This window comes from Epargyreus clarus, unplaced genomic scaffold (assembly GCF_041222505.1).
Source record: "Epargyreus clarus isolate Ecla_fem2 unplaced genomic scaffold, WU_Ecla_fem_2.2 ptg000007l, whole genome shotgun sequence".
Lineage (NCBI taxonomy): Eukaryota > Metazoa > Arthropoda > Insecta > Lepidoptera > Hesperiidae > Epargyreus > Epargyreus clarus.
In genome coordinates, this window is record NW_027332215.1 from 25,520,906 (window position 1) to 25,543,024 (window position 22,119).

General features: G+C 35.0%; 1 protein-coding gene across 1 annotated transcript; it reads right to left on the reverse strand.

Annotated features, from left to right (window-relative positions):
• Nucleotides 1-194: 194 nt before the first annotated feature.
• Spg7 (SPG7 matrix AAA peptidase subunit, paraplegin) lies at nucleotides 195-16,750 on the reverse strand. The gene is made up of 15 exons (XM_073075257.1): nucleotides 16,386-16,750; nucleotides 15,242-15,397; nucleotides 14,562-14,696; nucleotides 12,777-12,914; nucleotides 12,021-12,114; nucleotides 11,363-11,496; nucleotides 10,347-10,511; nucleotides 9,172-9,323; nucleotides 7,887-8,109; nucleotides 6,002-6,135; nucleotides 5,178-5,314; nucleotides 3,895-4,097; nucleotides 2,233-2,352; nucleotides 1,258-1,443; nucleotides 195-883 (listed from the first exon to the last, which is right to left on the reverse strand). The coding sequence occupies exons 1-15, from the start codon at nucleotides 16,563-16,565 to the stop codon at nucleotides 677-679; spliced, it is 2,364 nt and encodes a 787-aa protein (XP_072931358.1). The 5' UTR covers nucleotides 16,566-16,750; the 3' UTR covers nucleotides 195-676.
• Between the last annotated feature and the right edge of the window lie 5,369 nt (nucleotides 16,751-22,119).

Consider the following 22,119-nt stretch of genomic DNA (forward strand, 5'->3'; position numbering starts at 1 on the left):
GATATTCTGTATTAGGTGTCGTGGACTGATACGCAAACACACCCAGAATAGAAATTAAAATTCATCATTTCAAAATCTTCCTTCATCGGCCAGTTCCAGTCAACTAGCCGAGATTTCTAATATAACATATCGTCGATTGTACAATACATACGTTAATGTTTAATTCAATTAAATTATAAAATAAAACAAGTGGATAGCAACAATGTTTTATTAAATCAGTCTAACTTAAATAAAATCTACGCAAGTTGAACCCATCAATAAAACGGTTCTAGGGCGAACTGTTATATTTATAGAAGGTGGTCTAAAGCTCTAACTAGATGGCGCCACAAACCATATGCTAATGTGAATCTGTCAATCTTGTATGATACTATGTTATGATACAAAAAATAGGTTAAATATTTATTTATTTATCTAAAAGATGATAAGTGTAACAATCCAATGACAAAGAATACATATCTTTACGCATAAAGCGAATTATTTTTCTTCTGTAGCGTAATATTTATAATACAACAATCTATATTATAAAAAAACATCCATCCATCTTTACCGCAGCCTACTCCATGAAAATCTACAAACATAGGAGGACAGTAAGTGGCGCACAGTCTATGAATCTGTCACAATGACATTACACTATTTCTCATTAATAGAACTTAGTGTCAACAACATGCCATGTTCTTTATACGCCCGGTTGTGGTTGGGGCTTCGCTGATGGGGCGCCGACGGTGCCAGTGTCGTCTGCTGTTGCCGCATTCTCCATGTTCTTCAGGCTGTTTTCGAATTCAACGGGGTCGATGAACTTCTTCCTCGGGAATGGCGGCGGGCCCAGAATATCCTTTACCTGATTGAAATTGAGCGTCTCTTTCTTCAACAGTTCTTCGGCGAGCTGCAATAAATTATTATTACAATTAGTACAAATTAGTATTTTACTCGATTACCTGCAACTATTGCATCCTTTTACTGTGTCAGCATAATTGATAATGATACTAAACTCTAAGCTAAGCTAAAACGCTAAGCTAAACTTAACTAACGTAATTCCCAAAGGAACGGGCATAAGCATTTTATAGAGAAATATTAAGGATATTATCTTAAAGATAAACACGAACGTGAAGTTTGGTTGTCTTTAAATTCATCTTTGAATAATTTAAGCAGCCTTTCTCCAAATGAAAACAAAAGTATTTTGTAATGTTTGCAGTAGACTGCACATATTTACATTCAAAGTGACGTTACGGTATTATTCAACGTTAATACATTACTCACGGCTTTCAATTTCTCCTGATTGTCTCTCAACAAGGTCTCCGTTCTGTAGTATGCTGAAGCGATGAGCTTACGAGCCTCCAAGTCTATGAGGTTCTTTAGGGTCTTGCTGAACGGACTCTTCCCACGGTCCTTCATATCCGGAAACGACACCAAGCCCACTGTCGGGGACATGCCGAATACTCTGACCTGATAATATTATATGATAATTAGATAAGATTATAAGTATTTTAGATCATACCATAATGAAGGGCCGTTCAAGTATGACGTAAGTAGATTTATAAAAATGATTTACCCCCCCATCCCTTGACAGCAAAAGTAAGCAAAGCTGTTACCCCCTCCCCATGCTTACGTAAACATTTTAGATGTAAATGAATGTATTGTTTTTTTTATATTATAATTATAATGTTATAATTATAATTTTAAAAATGCCTAAACGTATGCATTATTTGAGGGAATCCCCGAAAATGCGTTTCGCTTTCAAGTAAATACAATGCGAGGGTTGCCATTCGTGTAAACAAGTAAATAACTACCGATGACATAATCATCATCTAGACTCTTACCCCCCATGTCATCCAAAATAAGCTCACGTAATGCTTGAACGGCCCCTAAGCCGATTATAATAATACCTACATATATGTATTAACATAAGTATCTGCATCTTTAATTATCGTGAAATTTTAAAATATGAAAAACGCAGTACCTTTATCCGTTTGTAATTAATTTATCAATGGTCTTATCTGACTTTGTGACTTTAATTAAATTAATAAAAATATAAGTGAATTTAATTTAATTAATCGTCTGAACAATTTTAGTATTTACGTCAGTACAAAGGTTTGTATAACACATTTTTATGTGTACGTGCCAGGTGCCTGTCTTGCTTTTGTCCCGCTAAAATTGGTTTAGTTGGCTCCTTTCAATATCAATATGGCCAAACGGACAGATAAATATGAATAAAACAAAATAATTTCTACTCACCTGCGCATACGCAATTTTAGTGACTTTTTCCAAGTCGTTTTGGGCGCCGCTCGTGATCGAGTTGAATGTGATCGCCTCGGCTGCCCGCCCGCCCAACGCCATACACATCCTGTCGTACAACTGGAAACACGTAGACAATTATGTACTTAGCCTCAATTACTTTTGATTGATCCCGTTGAAATGAAATTACATATATATTTTAAATATTATTCAAAATGATTTAATTATAACAACATATGATCTTGTAGCTAAACATTCCATACTTCGAGGAATAGTTTAATCTTTCAATGTCAGTCCCAAATATCACACCCTTATTGATGACTATCAGGGTTCGCAAGCAAGCAATCCAGCTATTCATGAATGGGATATCGAGAAGTGTGGTGGAGAGCTCTAGGCACTCGCCCAGTGTCATCTCAGATCGTAGGACAAAATAGGGACCCACCAATAATGATTTACGGCCAGCTAACCCCAAATATTATGTTTATTATTGTTGATAAATCATTAACAGTGACTTTGTTGTATGTTAATAAATTATAATTGTCGAGCAACATATTGACAGATAGATCCATATTACCACTGCAGATGCCGTTGTTGTGAGTGTCTTCTCTTTTCAGATGATGCCGCGGGAACAGACGTAGGTAATTATGGATCTCAGGGTATCGACAGCTGTGATCCACAAGTACCAACATCCGTCACCGCGCGAGTTCACGTAACATACTTCATTCTTCATTAGTTTTTTTTTGTTATAAAAAACCGATTTATAAAACGAAAAGTAATATAGTGTGGTAGTGGGTTCCAGACTTCTTCTGATGTAATGAGATTAGTGTTCAGCAATATAATTACAAAGGGTTTCAATCAAAGTCAAGTAACGTGATTGTGTTGAGTTGCATTGGTATGTTATTGTGTGCGTATGAAGCATTCGTGTAGACATTTGTGTGCGTGTACCGTAAAAAAATCACTGTTACATCTATTATTATCAGTTATATAACATTCACTATTGCATGCGCATAGGCAGAATGCATAAAGACCGAATATCAATTTATATTATAAAAGTATTTAATGAAAACAAAGTAATTTTACAAATTCAAATAAAGTCCAACCTACCACATAAATACCGGGACTACTTTAGAATAAAGCCAAGCTTTCGGAAGACTTTTTTGAAGTAGTAGTTTTTGAACTCGGGCGGCACGACCGCCACACCTGCCAAATAACAGCAGTGGGAAGTGTTGTTGTGTCCTGGTTTGAAGGGTGGTAACGTGGACATTCTTTTCCGAAGCATTACAACTTAGTCCTCAGGGGTAACGGCGCATCTGTGGCCAACAAAAACCTCAGGTAGGATAAGAACCTTATCTGGGGTTGATTGCAGATGTCCATGGGCGGGGGTAGTCACTTAACATCATGTGGGCCAAATGCTCGACTGCTACATCTTTTTCTACCCCTAAGCGAGCTGAGAGTTATATGGTAGAAATAGGTGGCGGTGGTGCCGCCGGAGTCGAACCACAATGGGTTCTATCACTTCAAAGTAATTGTTGGTTCAGTCTTACTAAGTTTACTTATATGGTTCCTTTGTACCCTTTGGGTATGGAACCATAAAAAACGAAAAACACCATAACATAACATGTAATGTTTACAACGGTTTCAAACAATAACAAAACGACAAACCTCCTCCTTTGAGTAGAGTTTCTGATCGGACGTGGTGTATTGTGCGAAGCCGAGCGCCATGTTCGTGCGGGGCACTATGGTCACCTTGAGCAACGCGTCCGTGTGCTCTAGCAGCCAACCGACCAGCGCGTGACCGGACTCGTGGTACGCTACTATCTTCTTCTCGCCCGGCGACATCGCGTGGCTACGCTTCTCTGTACCACCTGGGATTTAGAAATCAATCCAGTAATAATCAATCTAATGATGATTCATGCGTTCCTTACCGTAAGCCGCGTATGATAAGCCGAAAAGTATACATTAGTATATATATATATATATATACATATATATATATATATATATATATATATATATATAAGGAGTCGAAAATTCAGCAGTGTCCGTGTCAAATAGGGACTCAAATCAAACAAAGAGGTCGATATTTTAAAAAAAATACTCGGTGCGACTTGAAACTCATATTTCGAAAAAGGTTCATGCAAGACTCGAGAGCTCATAAACTTCAGTCTCGTCGCGGCAGTAGTGTTAAATGTTAATTCATCGCATATAGGTAAGGTTATAAGTAAAGTTCATTATTTTTTAGAGTTCCAGTTATTTTTTATAGCTTTTTTTTAAACAGCTGCATTTTGAATCTCACAGAAAAAAGTTAAAACATGTCGTTAAACAAACGACAAAATGTAAAAAGCGTACTATAAATAAGTGATTATTTGACTGACAAAACGGTGTGGTCTGAAGTAGCTCCAGCTCCACATGTACCGTTAGGTTAACTTTGACATTGTAAAAAACATTTTTTCAAAAGAAGTGTGTTATGAAGTTTCTTTCGCCGCTTCCTCTTCATACAGAAACACCCAGTGAAGTGGTGGTAGATGTACAAAAGACATTCAAAAAGTGCTCTGCAAAAAACCCTATTTATAAATTGGTTTATACTTGAATTTTTGAGTGGGGGTCTTGGAATATAGCAAACATTCAAGCCTCTCATAATATTCAAGTAGGTTGTATATGACAAAGCTGGCAGCTGAAAAACATATTTTACTTCTTCTGATCTGTCATTCCTGTCAATGAATAGATATAATAAAAAGTATCTTTTTGGAGTGAATTTTATTTTATTATATTTCGTAGTTTATTTTCTCGTTTTCCTGTGGCCATTTCCTAACAGAAAATAATAAAATGGACAAAAATGTGTAAAAAATAATGAACATTTGGTGGTATGGAAGCCTCCATGTGCGAGTTCTACTCGTTCTTGGCGAAGTTTTTTTTAAAGAAGAGCTGCATCGCACGTGACTCACCCACAACCCTCTCGACGGCGTAGTCCAGGTCAGCGGCGCGCACGATGCTCTGCTTGTGCCGCGCCGCGTGCAGCGCCGCCTCGTTGCACACGTTCGCTATGTCCGCGCCGCTGAAGCCCGGCGTCAGGTACGCCAGCCTAACCAAATATTAAAATCAACCGATAAAGTAAAATAACAAATATGTACTTCACAACAATCCGGTACCAATATACAGGGTGGATACTTTCATACGATAATAAATGAAAACACAAATTCTACTCCTTCCTTGTAACATGTTACTATAATTAAAAATTTAAAAAAGAAATTGTACGCCATTTATAAACATCACTTTCAGTTCACTCACCTTTGATAAGAGTGGCAACAGCGCAGTGTCATGACGTAAATTTTTTTGCTGCGAGTGTGATCCTTATGTATTAGGAATAAGGCACAATATGCATTTCCTTGTCTGTCTGACCAGGGCCTAAACCCTTTGTACGTATGTTGTAAATATATTTGAAACCTTATAGTATGCAATACAAAGGTAGTGCATACTATGTGGTTTAGAGGGAGGCCTCTCACTAAGGATATGTGCACATGTAAAAAATATGTTCACCACCAATCACCATGTATATCAACCACCATCAACACGTGTTTTGTTTCAAAATAGAGCATTATGAGGAAATGTTGATTCTACGACGGTTGATCACTTATAATTACCGACCTCAAAATATTTAAATCTCATACTGCTGCCACATTAGTGATAATTATGTTATGTATTAAATTTTAATTGTGAATATAATTTGTGACTATTCATATACACAAGTTAGTGTTAGCCGTTTAAGTACCTTTTAACGTAATGCGGAGGCAGTTCTTCGAGCACGATATTCTTGAGATGTCTCTCGAAGATTTCCTCGCGTTCCAGAAGCGTCGGTAGGTCGATAAGGATGTGACGATCGAAGCGCCCCGGACGTAATAGAGCCTGGAATCAACCCATTATTACACCAATATAGTCCGCGTAAAACTGCTAGTCCGCTCTGAATATAGAAATGAATTGCGTCGCCATAGTAAATTGTATGACTACACCTGCTCGCAACAACTTCAGAGCGGACTAGCGGTTTGGCGCGAACTATACTGAATATACGGTCCAATTTGGGTTGATATGTGAACCTTCCACACATATTTAAACACAATTAAAGGAGTCCTCAGACAAGGACATTTCGTTTGCCGTTAAATAAAGTTACAATTAAAATAAGGTTATCCTTAGAATTTTAACAATATCTCTACATTTGTTTAGGTGTCTGCACATAATTTTGTTTTCTTGTTTAAGCAATTTTAATTAAATACCTTTGATAGTTACTTTATAGTCGTATAAACCCTTTTTGGTTTGACTATTTCTGCCTAATAACAGCAGTGTTAAGCGCTGCTGTATTCTGGTGTAAAGGGAGACATAGTTATCCGATTTTCTTTAATTATTCCTCACGAATAGCAACGCATCTGTTGCCAACCTAATATTATCGGGGTTTCATTACTGTATCTGCTTATGTGGCATGATATCATGGCAATATACAGTTCGATACATTAAGAGTTACGGCGTAAGCTATTTCTAACGCTCTATAACAATAACAAAATCGATACTCTCTCAGCGCTCGCCAAATGTGATGTTCATGTGTTTTATGATAACGTAGACTACCAGAACCTACTAGATTTATAAACGTATGTAGTAATATTCTTAAGTACATGTAATGTTTTAGGTAAAGTCTGTAAAATACTTGTTATGTTATATATAAATACTATCTGATAAAAATGTTAAGGGTGAACAACCCTTTATCACTTAGGTATGAAAAATATATAGTAGCCGATTCTCAAACCTCCTGAATATGCATAGTGCGGTAACTAACATTGTGACATGAGAATCTTATATATAAAATTCTCATGTTACAATGTTAGTTACCGTACTCCTCTGAAACGGCTTTACCGATTTTCACCGAATTTTATATACATATTCAGTAGGTTTGAGAATGGGCTACTATCCATGTTTCATACCCCTAAGTGATAAGGGTTTTTTACCCTTAACATTTTTTTATTTATATGGCAACACAAAGTTTGCCGGGTCAGCTAGTATATAAATAAAATAAATGTAGATGATATTAAAAAATTAAAGAAGAATTTATGACTATTTGTCTGACTGATTTTTAATCGGCAAATGTATTAATTAACAATTAATTATTATATACAACTCTATTAATGAATTTTTAACTGACATAAATATTGAATTTTGTCTAGTATTGTAGGATATATATGACTTTGATTGTTATCAGACTTATATAAATAAATTATAGTGTAGTAATTTGTCCTTAAGTCCTTAAGTTACGATTAATATTTGTATGCCCATAAGGGTTGAATATAGAATACCTTTTTGTTATATCTAAAAAAACTATATTCACAAGTCAAGACATTATTATTATGTTTTTTAAAGATTTTGTGTTCTCGACCTATTTTTTTTTTTGTTTACGAGGGGGAAACCTTCAAAACGTACCCCCCTATGCCGTGTTCTCGACCTAAAGTCGGTTTAATACGAATCAGGTACGGGCTTACCCCAAGTAACCTGATTCATGTGTTTGTGTGATTGAAGTGCGTGCTGATGAGTGTGTTTGGTGTATTGTGCGTATGTGTTTGCGTGTTGTGTGTAGTGTTACGTGTAGATGTGATCTGTGTTATCATTATTATTACCTTATCGAGTACATCAGCGCGGTTAGTGGATGCGAGCACGACGACGCCCTCGCGGCTCTTCATGCCGTCCATCTCGACGAGCAGCTGGTTGAGCGTCTGCTCGCCCTCGCCGCCGCCCGGCCCCCACGACGCCGCGCCCGTCGACCGCGCGCGACCCACCGCGTCCATCTCGTCTATGTAGATTATACACGGCGCGCGCGACACCGCCTCCTTGAATAGATCCCTGTAACACAACCGTAGATTACTAAACATTCATCATCACCATCATTATCATCAACCCATTACTGTCCTACTGCTGGGCACGGGTCTCCTCTCTGAATGAGAGGCATAGTCCACCGCGCTGGCCAAGTGCGTATTGGTAGACTTCACATACCCTTAAGATTATTTTTTTATATAAATCTCGCAGGTATGCAGGTTGCTTCGCCGGATTTAGCAAGTGATAATTAATTTCTAATACGCACATAATTTCGCAAAATCAGAGGTGCGCGCCTGGGATTAAACCTTGGACCGCTCCATCGAGAGGCCGAGTTTCTTAACCACTGGGCTATCACTGCCTTACATGCGTACATGTCTACTGATTCAAAAAATCGTATAATTTCTGAAATGGAGTTTATTTCATGATGATATTAACGAAAATAATAGTATATTTTTATACTTATTTCGAATTAAGCGCGAGTTATTTAAGTTTTTACTTAAATAATTTATTCTTTGATTTTTTAATACTGTCATCAAGCCTATTGAACCATAGATTAGTAAAGATTACTCACTCCTAACAAGAAAATGTAACCAGTTTTCACAATTGAAATTGTTACTGTCATCTATTTTCGTGTTTGAAAAAAATGCTGTTTTTAGATCATTTACGAATGAAACGATATTTCTCCGCACTCTTTCTTCGATTTCGTGTTTTTGCACCACTTAACTTAACACCATAACAGGCATTAAATGACTGACAGAACAGCCATTTAAGCCATTTAATGGCTTCCTTCAATTACAAGGCGGTGAGATATCTATCTATGCCTCCAATAAACAAACTTGTCTAAATAACTTACAAATTAAGCGTTATTTCAATTATACAGACACGGCATGCACTAATACTAACATATTAATGATTAATCATAGACAATTGCATAACAAAGTTTGAAACATGACAAAATGTATTAATTTTGCCTGATAATTATAATATTCTTTATATCTAAAGATATAAAGATTTAAGTACGTCCTTTACGTACAGATATTAATTACGGCCTAAATTCTATAAAACACAGTAAAAATATGAGGTACCTACCGTACACGAGCAGCGCCAAGACCGCCTATCATCTCTATGAACTCCGATCCGTTCATGGAGAGGAAGGGCACGTTGGCTTCAGTGGCCACTGCTTTCGCCAGCAACGTCTTCCCGCACCCGGGCGGACCCAACAACAGAGCACCTTTGGGTACCTGCCAACAAAATCAATACTGTCAGCTTAATGTGATTTTAGATAAAAAGCCAAAGGTTATAAAAAAGATTACCTTTTTTTATAATATAGGAGTGGCAGACGAGCATGCAGTCCACCTGATGGTAAGTGGCTACTGCCGCCCATGGACATCTATAATCAAACCCAGATAATATTAGATATTCCTGCCTGAGGTCGGTCACAGATGCGTCGCTACCCTTGAGGACTAAGCTGGAACACCTCGCAAAAGTATGTCTCCCTTACCACACCCTTCAAACCAGAATACAGCAACGTTTAGCATTTCTGTTATGAGGTAGAAGAAGGTGTGGCGTTGGTGCCGCCGGAGTCGAACCATTAATGGTTCTACCACCTTCATGACATGAAGATCATAAAAAATTCAGGATATATCGCCGCGCGTCCACCTTACCTATTTTAGGCGTGAAGTTCTTGCCTTTGAGTAAAAGGATAGGCTGACATACGTCATAAGCCGATCATCTACTAAGATGTAACTACCTCAGGAGGTGCAACAGACTTGTAATCGCCTTCAGTTAGAACCCTTGTGTCATACCTGCGGTTGCAGATGCTCCACAGAATACCAGCGTTTCAAATGACTAAGCTTATCTGAAACATTAAAGCTGAGTGGAGACCTTTTCGGTTAAAAATAATTATAATATTTTTTTGTATGCAATTTTCTATTTGTGTTCATTGTATATTTTTTTTGCCGAATAAACTATTTTCTTTCTTACAGATGCAGATAAGATGAACTTTATGCAAGTTTGTTACTACGATGTCTACGATAACGGTGGGTTTCGCGGCACCAAATTATCATTTTTTTTAGAATTTGTTATCATGGCAGTCATAGAAGTAGAAATATCATTGTAAAAATTTGATCTGTGTTTCTATTGCGGTTTAATACACGTAGATAAAGCGGAAAAACGGCTAGAAATAACGGTTTTTTTTTTTGTATGGCGACACCCATTTATTTACAAGATTTTTTTAGGTACGCAACTCTAAAAAGGATACTAACCTTAGCCCCCAAGCTCTTGTAATGCTCAGGCCGCTTCAAGTAATCCACAAATTCCATAACTTCAATCTTGGCTTCCCGGAGACCAGCCACATCCTCGAATTTCACTCCCTTGCCCTGGCCGCTCATAGAGTCCACCAGCGTGAATTTGGCCCTACTAAGCTGACTCTGAAATAATGTTCACTCCACTATAATACATTTTGTTGAATGATATATACACTTTAGGAACTAGGTATAATAACATTATTTTTAAAAACTATTATCTTAACTTAAAATCATTCTATTATAGTTAATCAAATCAAAAACTAATAGTTATTGCTATCTTTAACTTTGCCAAGAACTATCTATAAGACGCTGGAACACCGCATAAAAAATCGTAAATCGTGATAAAGGCAATGGAACAAAATTAATATATTTTTTTTAACTACACTGACCGTTCAAAGTGAGTATAAATAGAGTTCAATGACTCCGATACATACCTACATACATACGTCAAGCTACTAAAAGCGTGGTCATAAAATATGAATCATAACATTATATTTTTCTATTTCATACATTTCATACACATACTCAAAAAGTACTTTAAATATGATCACAATAACAAAATCATTATTTTTCCATTACAATGTTATCTTAATTCTCTATTTGAGGCTCTTTTCTCTCCATCGGATTTTCAGCAACCCGATTGACGAAATGGTGTCGAAGTACAGGGTCTAGGGTTTTATTCTTGACAAAAAAATATTTAAAAAATGAATATCAATTAAGACTACCTTTTCGAATTAGGTTATTGAACGTAGTCATACAGAAGAAACCATGTAGCAGCCTCACGGGTACCAAGTTCGATCTCCGGCCATCCTGACTTGTGAATGATAAATTTGAATATCTGTTCTGGGTATTCTGTATTGGGTATATTTGTCACAAATAATTTGTGTGCCCATAGCACCCACAACACAGGGAAACTAGTGTGGAGCTGCGAGTGTAGCAACGAGCGTCTACTATAATATATTATAAATACTCACAAACCCTCCTAGATTGATGTTCATTTTCATAGACTTAGTAGAGTACAGGAAGGAGAGTATAACCGCGCCGAGGAGGAGTGTCGTTATCACCTTGGCGGCGACACCGCCGTTCCTGTCGTATATCACACGAACACCTGGAATTATTATTTTTTAGTCCAATACAATCTTCAGTTTACACATGGTATAATTTATAATTACCTATAATAAGTTGACATTAATCGTATATATAAAATTCTTGTGTCACATACTCCTTCGAAACGGCTTTACCGATTTTCACCATATTTTATATGCATATTCAGTAGGTCTGAAAATCGGCTACTATCAATTTTTCATACCCCTAAGTGACAAGGGTTGTTAACCCTTTACATTTTTTTATTTATATGGCAACACAACGTTTGCCGAGTCAACTAATATTACAAATAAAATTTTCTTCGTTCTCACAAGATAGGTAGACCAGTAATTCGTTCACCAATCCACAATGGATTAAAACTGTGGTGTACACTCCATGATTGGTCCAATTGGAAGAGGGACGTGTTCGGGATAAAAAAGTTCGACAACCTTTAAAAGTCGATAACAGATGTAATGCTAATTGAGCACTAAGTTAAAACACCCAAGTCAGCACTATTGTAGTGCATAACTCAATAACCCTATCACCTACCTTCTTTGACTCCAAGGTTCTTCTCGGTTTCTCTTAACTTCTCCTCGAACCGGTGAATGTCACCGACGTTCATGTGGTACACACGATGGTTTGTCTAAAACATAAAATAAGGTAAAAAACATATTCGGGATAAAAAGTTCTTTTATAAGAAAGTATAACTTGTGCTTGTTTGTAACGGAACAGATCATATTATAATAATGAACTTAAATATTTTGTCTCTATCTGTTTAAACGTTTCTCCATCAAAATTATCCGAATCTTAGAAACTACGTGACAGTAGTTGAGCAGTCAAATGATCCATTGACCTAATTTAGTTTAAACGATGACAAAATGACTTCAAATAAATCTACGTATGAACTGATCTTACTCTCCTGACACGCGATCGAAAAATATTAAATTCTTTCGGAGTAACCAGATGTCATAGATTTACAAAATATGTATATAATTTTAATATATCGTTTGACCGCTTTTAAATTTCAATGCCCTATTGGATGAGATGAATAAGAATTTTACATAATATAAAGGGCCAAATAACCCTCAATTAAACACAACAAAAGAAGCATTATACTGTATCTCTATAGAAAAAATGTTAAAAGGAATCTTTGTTAGAAATGAGTAAAATACATACACGTGTAGGTTTCTTTACGGAAACGTATTACTAAATGTCGTCGACAGTCCGTCCATCTGTTAGTACGCTTACTTCCTAAGTACTTACTAAGAATAATCCGTTCTTTTTGATAATGTATTATGCGCTTACCCTCTTTCCCTTAATGATGGCTCCCTCGTGGAGTATAATAGTGACGACCTCGAGGTCCGGCCGCACAATCAGCTCGTCCACTTCGCCCTTCGACAGCATCGAGTACACGAACTCGTTCCAGGACACGTAACGGATCAACTGATAAAAGGGAGACCCTTTGTATTACTATTAAATGTGCATTGTAACCCGTGTTCTTGAAAAAAGATGTAGATCTAATGTATTACTACGCGACGGATAGGCGATAGGAACGCAATTCTACTTGAGCGAAAATAGTGTACAGTAATAATGTGTATGAGTTTTCAATTATTTTAGTAACATGCATTTATGTTTTGTAAATGATTTGAGAAATAACATTGTTCACAGATAAATAGAAATATGATGAGTGTTTAAGACGAGGCCCTTGTTCACCAATAGACCTCAAAAGGCCCTTGATAACTTAAGTTCCTTTTTAAAGACGTTTGATTTATATATTAACAACATAATCTGTAGTTTTGGGATGGTTTTAAGATAGCCAGTAAAAGTCATTGCTAATGTTAATATCACAGTTATTTCACAGAAGAGCAAAAAATCAAGTCAGTTACTTAACATAAAAATTATAAACAGATGCGGTTTTCGCAAGAAGTTATTTCGCCAAGAATTGTTTCCTATGATTATGATGATTCTTATTGCCCCTTCGCTATATAGTTTGTGCATTCAATTTATATCGATAGCAGTGGTAGAAGAACATACCTAAGCAATCATTTATATTTACATTATTGCTACTCGCGTTAAGCTTCGTCGTAAAATCTGCAGAGAGCAAATTACTCAAATTGCAGCCGCGGAGTTAAATTTGAAAAGAATTCGCAAATAACAAAAGCAAAGCATAAGCAACAAGCAAGCTGGCCTATGCGGCTCAATACAATTTAAAAAAAAAGATAACTACCTTTGGTTCATTCATAGACAAAACTAAGTATTTAATTAAGTACAAAAGCTCAGCTCTACTTATAGATCAAAAACCTTCCAAAAAAAAAACATTTGAATTGTGGGCATTTTGAGCTTTCATGTAAGGCACATTTTATAATTGTAATTCAAATTAAAATAAACTTTTGCATTGCATGCAATTTGCCAATACCAACAAACACAACAGAAAAATAAAATATGAAAAGAAAATCGTAAACAAAATGAAAAATACAGTGATAAAATGAAAAATGTACGAAAACTGCAATGCGAAAGTTGAATTATAACCACTAAATCATCTACTGTATGTTAGAAGAATTTCATCATATGTAAAATTGGTGTAAGTGACATTAGCATCATATAATTATCATCAAAAACCAATCTTAATATGTCTATTAGGTAATTAATTAACTATGTGTCATATAATATAATATAATAATAATAATATAATTATTATTATTATATTATATTATGTGATATCAATTTCATAATATTACCAATAAGTTTACGATTTATTGATAACTCTGAAACACAATTCAAAACTCAGAACGCAGCAGCAGACAATTCTGTACAAATGATCTCCAATGAATAAACAAGTAAATAAACGCCAAGAAACCACAACTACATTTACTACAGAAAATTAAAAAAAATCGCCATCATAAGTGCTGTTCATTACAATCAAACAAACAAACAAAGTTTTCCTCTTTATAATATTAGTAAAGAAGTATAGATAATAGAATGAAACTACTACTAAAGTACTAATATGTGGTAACAATACAAAACATTCGATTACTATACCAAAATTTTAATCATACAATGCTTTGTACTTGTAACAGTATATAAACATACCTCATTCTGTGTGTTATCTGTCGGCATGAGCAGGGAACTCATGACGACCAGGACACATGTTGTGAACATCCAGAAAGCAGCCTTCATCAGTAGCGATGGAATATTAGCATCGTCATTCTTCCCGTCCTTCTTGTCCTGGAAATTGTGAATGCTTGTTGTGAACCCTTGAATGTTTGAGACACCAGACCACACTTATTCGCCATAAAACAGCAATGTTAAGTGGTGCTGTTCTAGTTCAATAGTTATAAACACACCTGAGGCCAAAGTAGGCAAGACTTCAATATGGGGTTGATTATGCTTACAGAGGTGCTACTAGAGGAGGGAATTGAACATTGGACTGCTCTGCGTGTATCTGCATTTATGTGACTCTATATAAGAATTAAATGCCAAAAACTTGTTATCATCAACCTTATTTGTGTTTTACTATGAAACAAAAGATTGTGCAGTACCCTAATAGTAAGTGGCCATTAGAGGGACCGCAAACTCATTTGAATAATAATGAACTTTAATTTTTGTTATTTAAGATCAATGACATCTGCAATATATTGAATCTAGTGAATTGATTTTCTTATCCATACATTTGGATTTGAACATACAAAGAGTAACTTTTCAAAATCAGTGTTACTATATGTCCAATATGCTATAACCAAAAAAATATATAAATTCAATGTATCTCTTACCTTATCTTTGTCTTCATTTTGATGAAAACTAGGAGATGTAGTGTGAATTGATCTAAATTGTCCATTCTTGCTAAAAGCAGATGTGATTCCTGCAAGATTTGATCGATTGAATAGTGCACACGCTGCCTTGTATTCTGCATTGAAGTGACGAAGTTGCTGTAAAAAGAATTATTAATAGAACATAAAACATTACATTACACTAAACCATGAATAATGAATAAAAATTTTAAATCCCTAAAAATACATGTAGCTGAACACAGAACCTCCTCCATTTCAAAGTTGGTTAAATATGGTAGATCAGCTATGTTTTAAGCCAAGGGCTATTTCTTGTGTTTCGGTGGAAAGATGTTGCATGGTGATGTCAACTGACTTTTTTTTAATTTTTTTTATTGTTCAGCCTAACGAGCAGACGTGCTATCTGACGTAAAGTAGTCAATGTCGCCTATGGACATTTGCAGCACCAGAAGAGTCGCCAATGCATTGCTAGCCGGAGGAGAGCTCTTTTTGCACCTTATTTGAAGAGCCCCATGTCACAGCGCTCCGTGAATACTTTCATAATAAGAGGCAATGCCAATGTCAAAACAGGTGGATTGTGTGTGTTTGCTATGTATGAAAATTCAGTAGTTTAATTTGTTTACAATAACTAATTTCTAAAACAAATTAACTTTCTTCAACATTTAAGTTATTGATGTTTTTTACCCGACTGTCTTTATAATATTAGTGTAACAGACAAGCATTCAGTACATATAGTTAAACCAAAACAGTATTGGATTCGGATCTGATGTTGACTGCATATGCCTTGCTAACCTTCAGAAACAAGTTGTAAGTTTCTGCCTAACCACACACCTGCATCAAAATTTTTAACTTCAGTCTTATAGTAAATTATTCTTTTGCATAATTCCTAAGCAAAAAACAATTTCAATTTGTATATCAGTAATATCTCAAATTTGGAAATAACCTGTAAAATTAGTTACATGATGATTGAGAGCCCGTTCATATCTGATATCTGTTGACCTTATGGGTCCAATATTATAGGATAAACTGTCTATAGATTTTACCTGACGTCAGGAATAGTCTTTCAGATTAGACATGTACATTGAAGAATAATATTGTGCAATATAATGTGATTAGAGTATTAACTCACCTGATTTTTTGATTTCCTCGTTAAACTGTGTAACACTGAAGCAGATTTACACAAATTATACAACGTCGTGTGATAGTGTTTATTTACTTTTCTCTCTAACAGGAGATTGTTCAAATCTACACGTATCTTTGAATGAATTTTAGACGCAGAAAGAGTCGGTAATCTCTTGATTGAAAGCATGATTATAACCTGTTATGATTTCCTAAAAAAATCGTAACTAAAATTAATGAAATATTGTTCCTATATCTTAATAATCATTATCATTTTTGTTGGGCCGAGTCCAACATGAATTATATCAATTTATTCAACTTTAATAAATTATCCGCGGCTATTTGACATTAAAAAAATGACATTTGACATTACACACGTCAATTGTCATGCGATTTGACACTGACAACAATTATAATATGACATAACAGCGTCATGGCGCCACTTCCTGTTCGTTCAGAAAACTACTTTAAAAAATGCGAATATTGTACAAATAATAATGTAAGTAATAATTATTTGATCACGTCATCTTAATATTTAATTATAAAAGCTATATTTTAGTATTAATTGGGTGATTATTTATAGACTTTTTATTATAAGTGCTTACTATCTTCCACTAGATGTCACTACTTTCGTAATGTAAAATAGTCTATCCTCCTGGGACCCAGGAAAAAAGTTGTTAGGTATTTAAACCAAATGTATCCCGATCAATACAATAGGTAATAGAATTACAGAAAAAAATATAATAAAAAATGTAAGTCGGAAAATATGGATTTTCTCTATGTCATATATATAACACGTGAATTCCCAATTACAACTGTTATTTTTGTCATATATAGACATAGAACATTAATCTTATATTTTTATATATAAATTCGGTAATATAAGACATATATTGTAAAAAAAATAATGTCTGTGTTGTGTACAATGATATCCTAATCTATAATTTTAATCAGTCACACTCAATTAAAAAAAATAGATTCTCAGAATCACATTCAGCAGTAAAGTTAACTATCTATTGTCTTATATATTTTTTCAACATATATCACAGGCATCAAATAAACTTAAAATATGTTCTGTTATATAGTCACAGTACACAGATTATATACATATTTTTTTAAAGTAAAACTAATTGCTCTTTAATAAATTTTGTGTACGTTCTTGTTATGACACAATTGATAACTGAACACAAAATATGGTTACAAAAAGTATAAATTGGTGATTAAAGAATATATATTTTTTTTAATTATAAGAAACAATTATGTTTTCTTGAAATATATATTGCATTTAATACAATATGCTTTTGTTTGCTGTGCATTTTGGTTTTCTGCATTTATTTGCAACGTTGGAGTAATGGACTAAATTATGTACTTTATGATAACGGAAACTTTCGATTGGCATGAGTTTTATTTTAGCCTTCTATTAATATGTCTTGGTCTTCGGAACTGCCAATCGAACTCGAATTACTGCCAGATTCAGTTTAACGACAGAGTCCAGTGTGTTCGTTGTCCAACCACCAAGTGAGAACTATTTTTCCTAGCTAATTATTCCGATATTCTCGTCGCTTTTTTTCATTAGAAAATTCGCAGGTCTTAGTAATTCTGTTTTAGTTGAATAGATATCGTTATATGAAAACCTCCTTTCAAAAAAAAATCTTCCAATTTTGTATAAGTGAAATAATGAACACAATAAAAATGTATTTCACAAATTTTGCGGACTGCCGATTCACCCAAAGCAAATCCTTAAGGCTCTAGGATGGCCCCTTCCAGTAGTTATAATTGAGGACCCGATAAAAATATCAAAACCTGGACAACATTTTACTTCAATATCCGAAGAATTCGAAGAACCACAATACGAGTGATTGTTACCGTCGTGACATTGTAATGGTACGACTTCTAGGTCATCTTCATCAGTTAAGTCTAGCTTTGAGTTGTCTAGCATAGCGGATATTTCGTAATTGCGTAAACTCGTAATAACAAACAAGAATAACATTAAAATATGAAGTCCGAGAAAGAAAAATGTTAATGTCATATAAGTATTACACTGGGACTCTTCCATTCACAGTAGTAACTGGGAACTCATGTGGTACCAGTATGACATAAAACTTTTACCAGATATTTCATAATTTTAATGTTAACTACAAGCATTGTAGAATCATATTTAGTAAAAATGATTTATTATAAACAATAAGAATACATATTTTTTATAAAAACATCGATATTTGAACAAAAATCTCAAAATTATTTACTACGTGTTTCCGACCGTGAGACATCGTTCGCTTAAAATACACAATGCAATAAAATAGTATCATCCTGTCAGACAATCACAGTTTAAAATGGCGGGCCAACATTTTATCTATTGAATAAAAGCAAAAGATCTCGCAAATATCGACAGATAGTGTTGTAACATTTTTTTTTATTTTCTGTGTATTATATATATGACGAAAGATCCCAGGAGGCTATACTTAAACAATGACAGTGACCGACTACCCTTTCCGCCCCACCCTTTCCCCCATAGTCCGCTAGAGCATAATGATCTTATATCAATTACAATACGCCATCTATCTAAATGCATTTGGCTATGAACAATCTCAACGGCATCCCAGACGGAAATTGAATTTGATTCCTATTAATAGAGTAGGTATAGACTACAACCCCTTGCAGCGTATTAATTAGCAATAGCGCGTATTAATTGTAATCCAATCGCATGGAATAACGATGACGGATACACAATATTGATATGACACCCTATATCTCACCGGAATCTCATTATATTGCCAGCTACGACAGCCCGCCTATACAAACACTCCATATTGAAACAAAGCTTACTTGCATGACCAACGGCTCTCGTGTAAAGCTAGGATAATCTGGCATGCTGGCAACATTGTCAATAAAATGTACTTTAATGGAGCAAGATACTCTTCACTCATTCTATCTCCTGTAGCCCCTGTAGGTACCTACGCTAGTCTATAGTTAGTTTAAAAGCTCGCTGAATTCTACTAATAACAATACCTATACAATTACTTGGGAAAGTGTGATTGCAATATACTCGTATAATAATTGGCCAACTCTATTATATTTTCAACTTCTTAGAACAAAATAATTCTGTATTTACCGTTTGGGTACGGAGCCCTAACATGGTTTGTATAAATGATTTTGTTATGTTGTTTAATTTCATTATTTAAACAATTTGATTGATATAATTACCAATGACTAATTTATTTTTCGCTTCGATTGGCAGTAGTGGAAGCACGGCTACTATCTGACGATGCTGTAATAGCATCCCTGTTGACGTCGTGACAGGAGATTTCGTTATTTAAAATTACATAAATGAACAATATTTAATTTAATTAAAAATAATTTAATTAAAATTCAACACCTCACTGCAATAAAAAGGCCGAAGTAGAATTTCCAAAAACGGTGAAATAGGCGTTTCATTATTATTATCCAAAAAGGCAAATACAAAGCTTCATAGTAGGCGTCTAGTTCATAATCAAAAGATGTTCAAACAACCTGCGAATCCCTATTTTATCCCCGTAGCGCTCATTTACGCTATATAAAGAAACTATGTCATCAGCCCATTATCGTCCCACTGCTGGGCACGGGTCTCCTCTCAGAATGAAAAGGATTAGGCCATAGTCCACCGCGCTGGCCAGGTGCGTATTGGTAGACTTCACATACCTTTGAGATTATTTATTTTTTATAAAATCTCTCAGGTATGCAGGTTTCCTCACGATGTTTTCCTTCACCGTTTAGCAACTGATAATTAATTTCTAATACGTACGTAACTTTGAAAAATCAGAGGTGCGTGCCTGTGATTTGAACCTCGGACCCCTCGATCGAGAGGCCGAGTATCTTAACCACTAGGCTATCACTGTAAAGAAACTATGTATACAATTTTAATTTTTTAAACTTGTTATTATTTCACGTCAAAAACGCCCATTTTACGCCCTATGAAATATATAACTTCAATAATACAAACTCCCAATCATTATTTTACCTCGTTAGGGGTGGAAATTCATTATATTTATCCGGCAAGCCAAATAATAAATTTCATAGTGTTTGCTTCAAAATTGACGGTTGTTCAAATTCAATTTCAACCCCTATTTTACTCTTTTAGGGGTTGGTTTTCAAAAAATGGATAGATATGTCTGTCCTGTTTCCTACCCAGAAAGCCAAATACAAAATTTCATAGTAGTTGCTGCAAAATGAAAGGATTTAAAAAAGCTGGCATCCCCTATTTTACTCTCTTAGGGGTAGAATTTAATAAGTAGTTACGGCTGTACGTTGATTTTTGGTAAAGTGAATAAGTCATTAGTCATCAGTCCTTAGTGAGTTTGCTGTTTTATATATCTTATATATAAAATTCTCGTGTCACAATGTTAGTTACCGTACTCCTCCGAAACGGCTTTACCGATTTTCACCAAAATTTATATGCATATTTAGTAGGTCTGAGAATCGGCTACTATCTATTTTTCATACCCCTATGTGATAATAAATAATTTCACTTTCTTTCACTCTTAACATTTTTTTATTTAGATGGCAACACAACGTTTGCCGGGTCAGCTAGTCTTGTATATAAAATTCTCGTGTCACAATGTTAGTTACTGTACTCCTCCAAAACGGCTTTACTGATTTTCACCAAATTTTATATGCATATTCAGTAGGTCTGAGAATCGGCTACTATCTATTTTTCATATCCCTAAATGATAAGAGTTGTTCACTCTTAACATTTTTTTTTAAGTTTTGAACATTTTTTTTTGTTTTTATTTTCTATAATGTGGCATTAAAAATACATACAACCCTACATTTTTACTCTTTTATCACCAACCCCTATTTTTAATAGCCATTTCAGTAATAATCATCATTTTTCATACCGACATTAGATTTTTAAAATATTTTATATGGTAACACAACGTTTGCCAGGTCATCTAGTATACATATTATATATTTGTAATCTCTGTTTAATTTCCTTTCTTTTGATATCCTACTCGATAGGTTCGGTTAACTTTTTTTTTAACGTGTTACTATTTCGCGTCAAAAATTCGCCTATTTAAGGACACTTAGGTTCTTGAGATGAATGTAATGACACCTTAACTGTCGAAATTCATCCACCAGTTTCTTAGTTCCGAGGGTATAAAGAAAGACAAACATACAAGATAGGCGCGAGACACATAACCCTTCCTTGGCAGTCGGGTAATAAAACAAAAAACATTACATATTTAGAATTATAATAATGCATGTAGTTGGAAAGCCGCGTACGGACAATCTGTGGCACTCAGTATAAGCTTATCCATTTATCGTCGTACAAAGAAGCGTGATAAAATTCCGCTATACATAATGTAACAGAAAGACAATATATTATAGCCTTATACACTTGAAAACAGTTCAAAGACATTACAACTTTATAAATTTAAAATATAATCACGAAACAATACATCAGCTGATCGTTTCATGATTTCATGTAGCCACGGTGAGGGCAGATATGAGGGTATTGAACTAAAAACCTTCCTCAACATTGTGACCCTGAGAAAAGGGTGTATTTGGGGCAGGTCTCGAGGTCATTACACCGGGTAGGTACTTTCGTACTTTGTTACATATCGCACTCAAGCCCGACTCGGGGATGAGAGCGGTTGTGTTTCGTGTTATAGATTAAAAGATTTCCAGCTGATTTTGTCCCTACATTAGACGTGCGTTAAATAATTTAACTTTCTCTCACCCTTTCTCTTACTCTTGCATCTGTTTGC

Coding starts and splice junctions, on each gene's coding strand:
- Spg7 (XM_073075257.1), bottom strand. CDS start 16,565: ATGCTTTCAATCAAGAGATTACCGACTCTTTCTGCGTCTAAAATTCAT. Junction 10,512..11,362: donor ACATCAATCTAGGAGGGTTT/GTGAGTATTTAT, acceptor ACATTATTTCAG/AGTCAGCTTAGTAGGGCCAA. Junction 884..1,257: donor ATCAGGAGAAATTGAAAGCC/GTGAGTAATGTA, acceptor AATTTATTGCAG/CTCGCCGAAGAACTGTTGAA.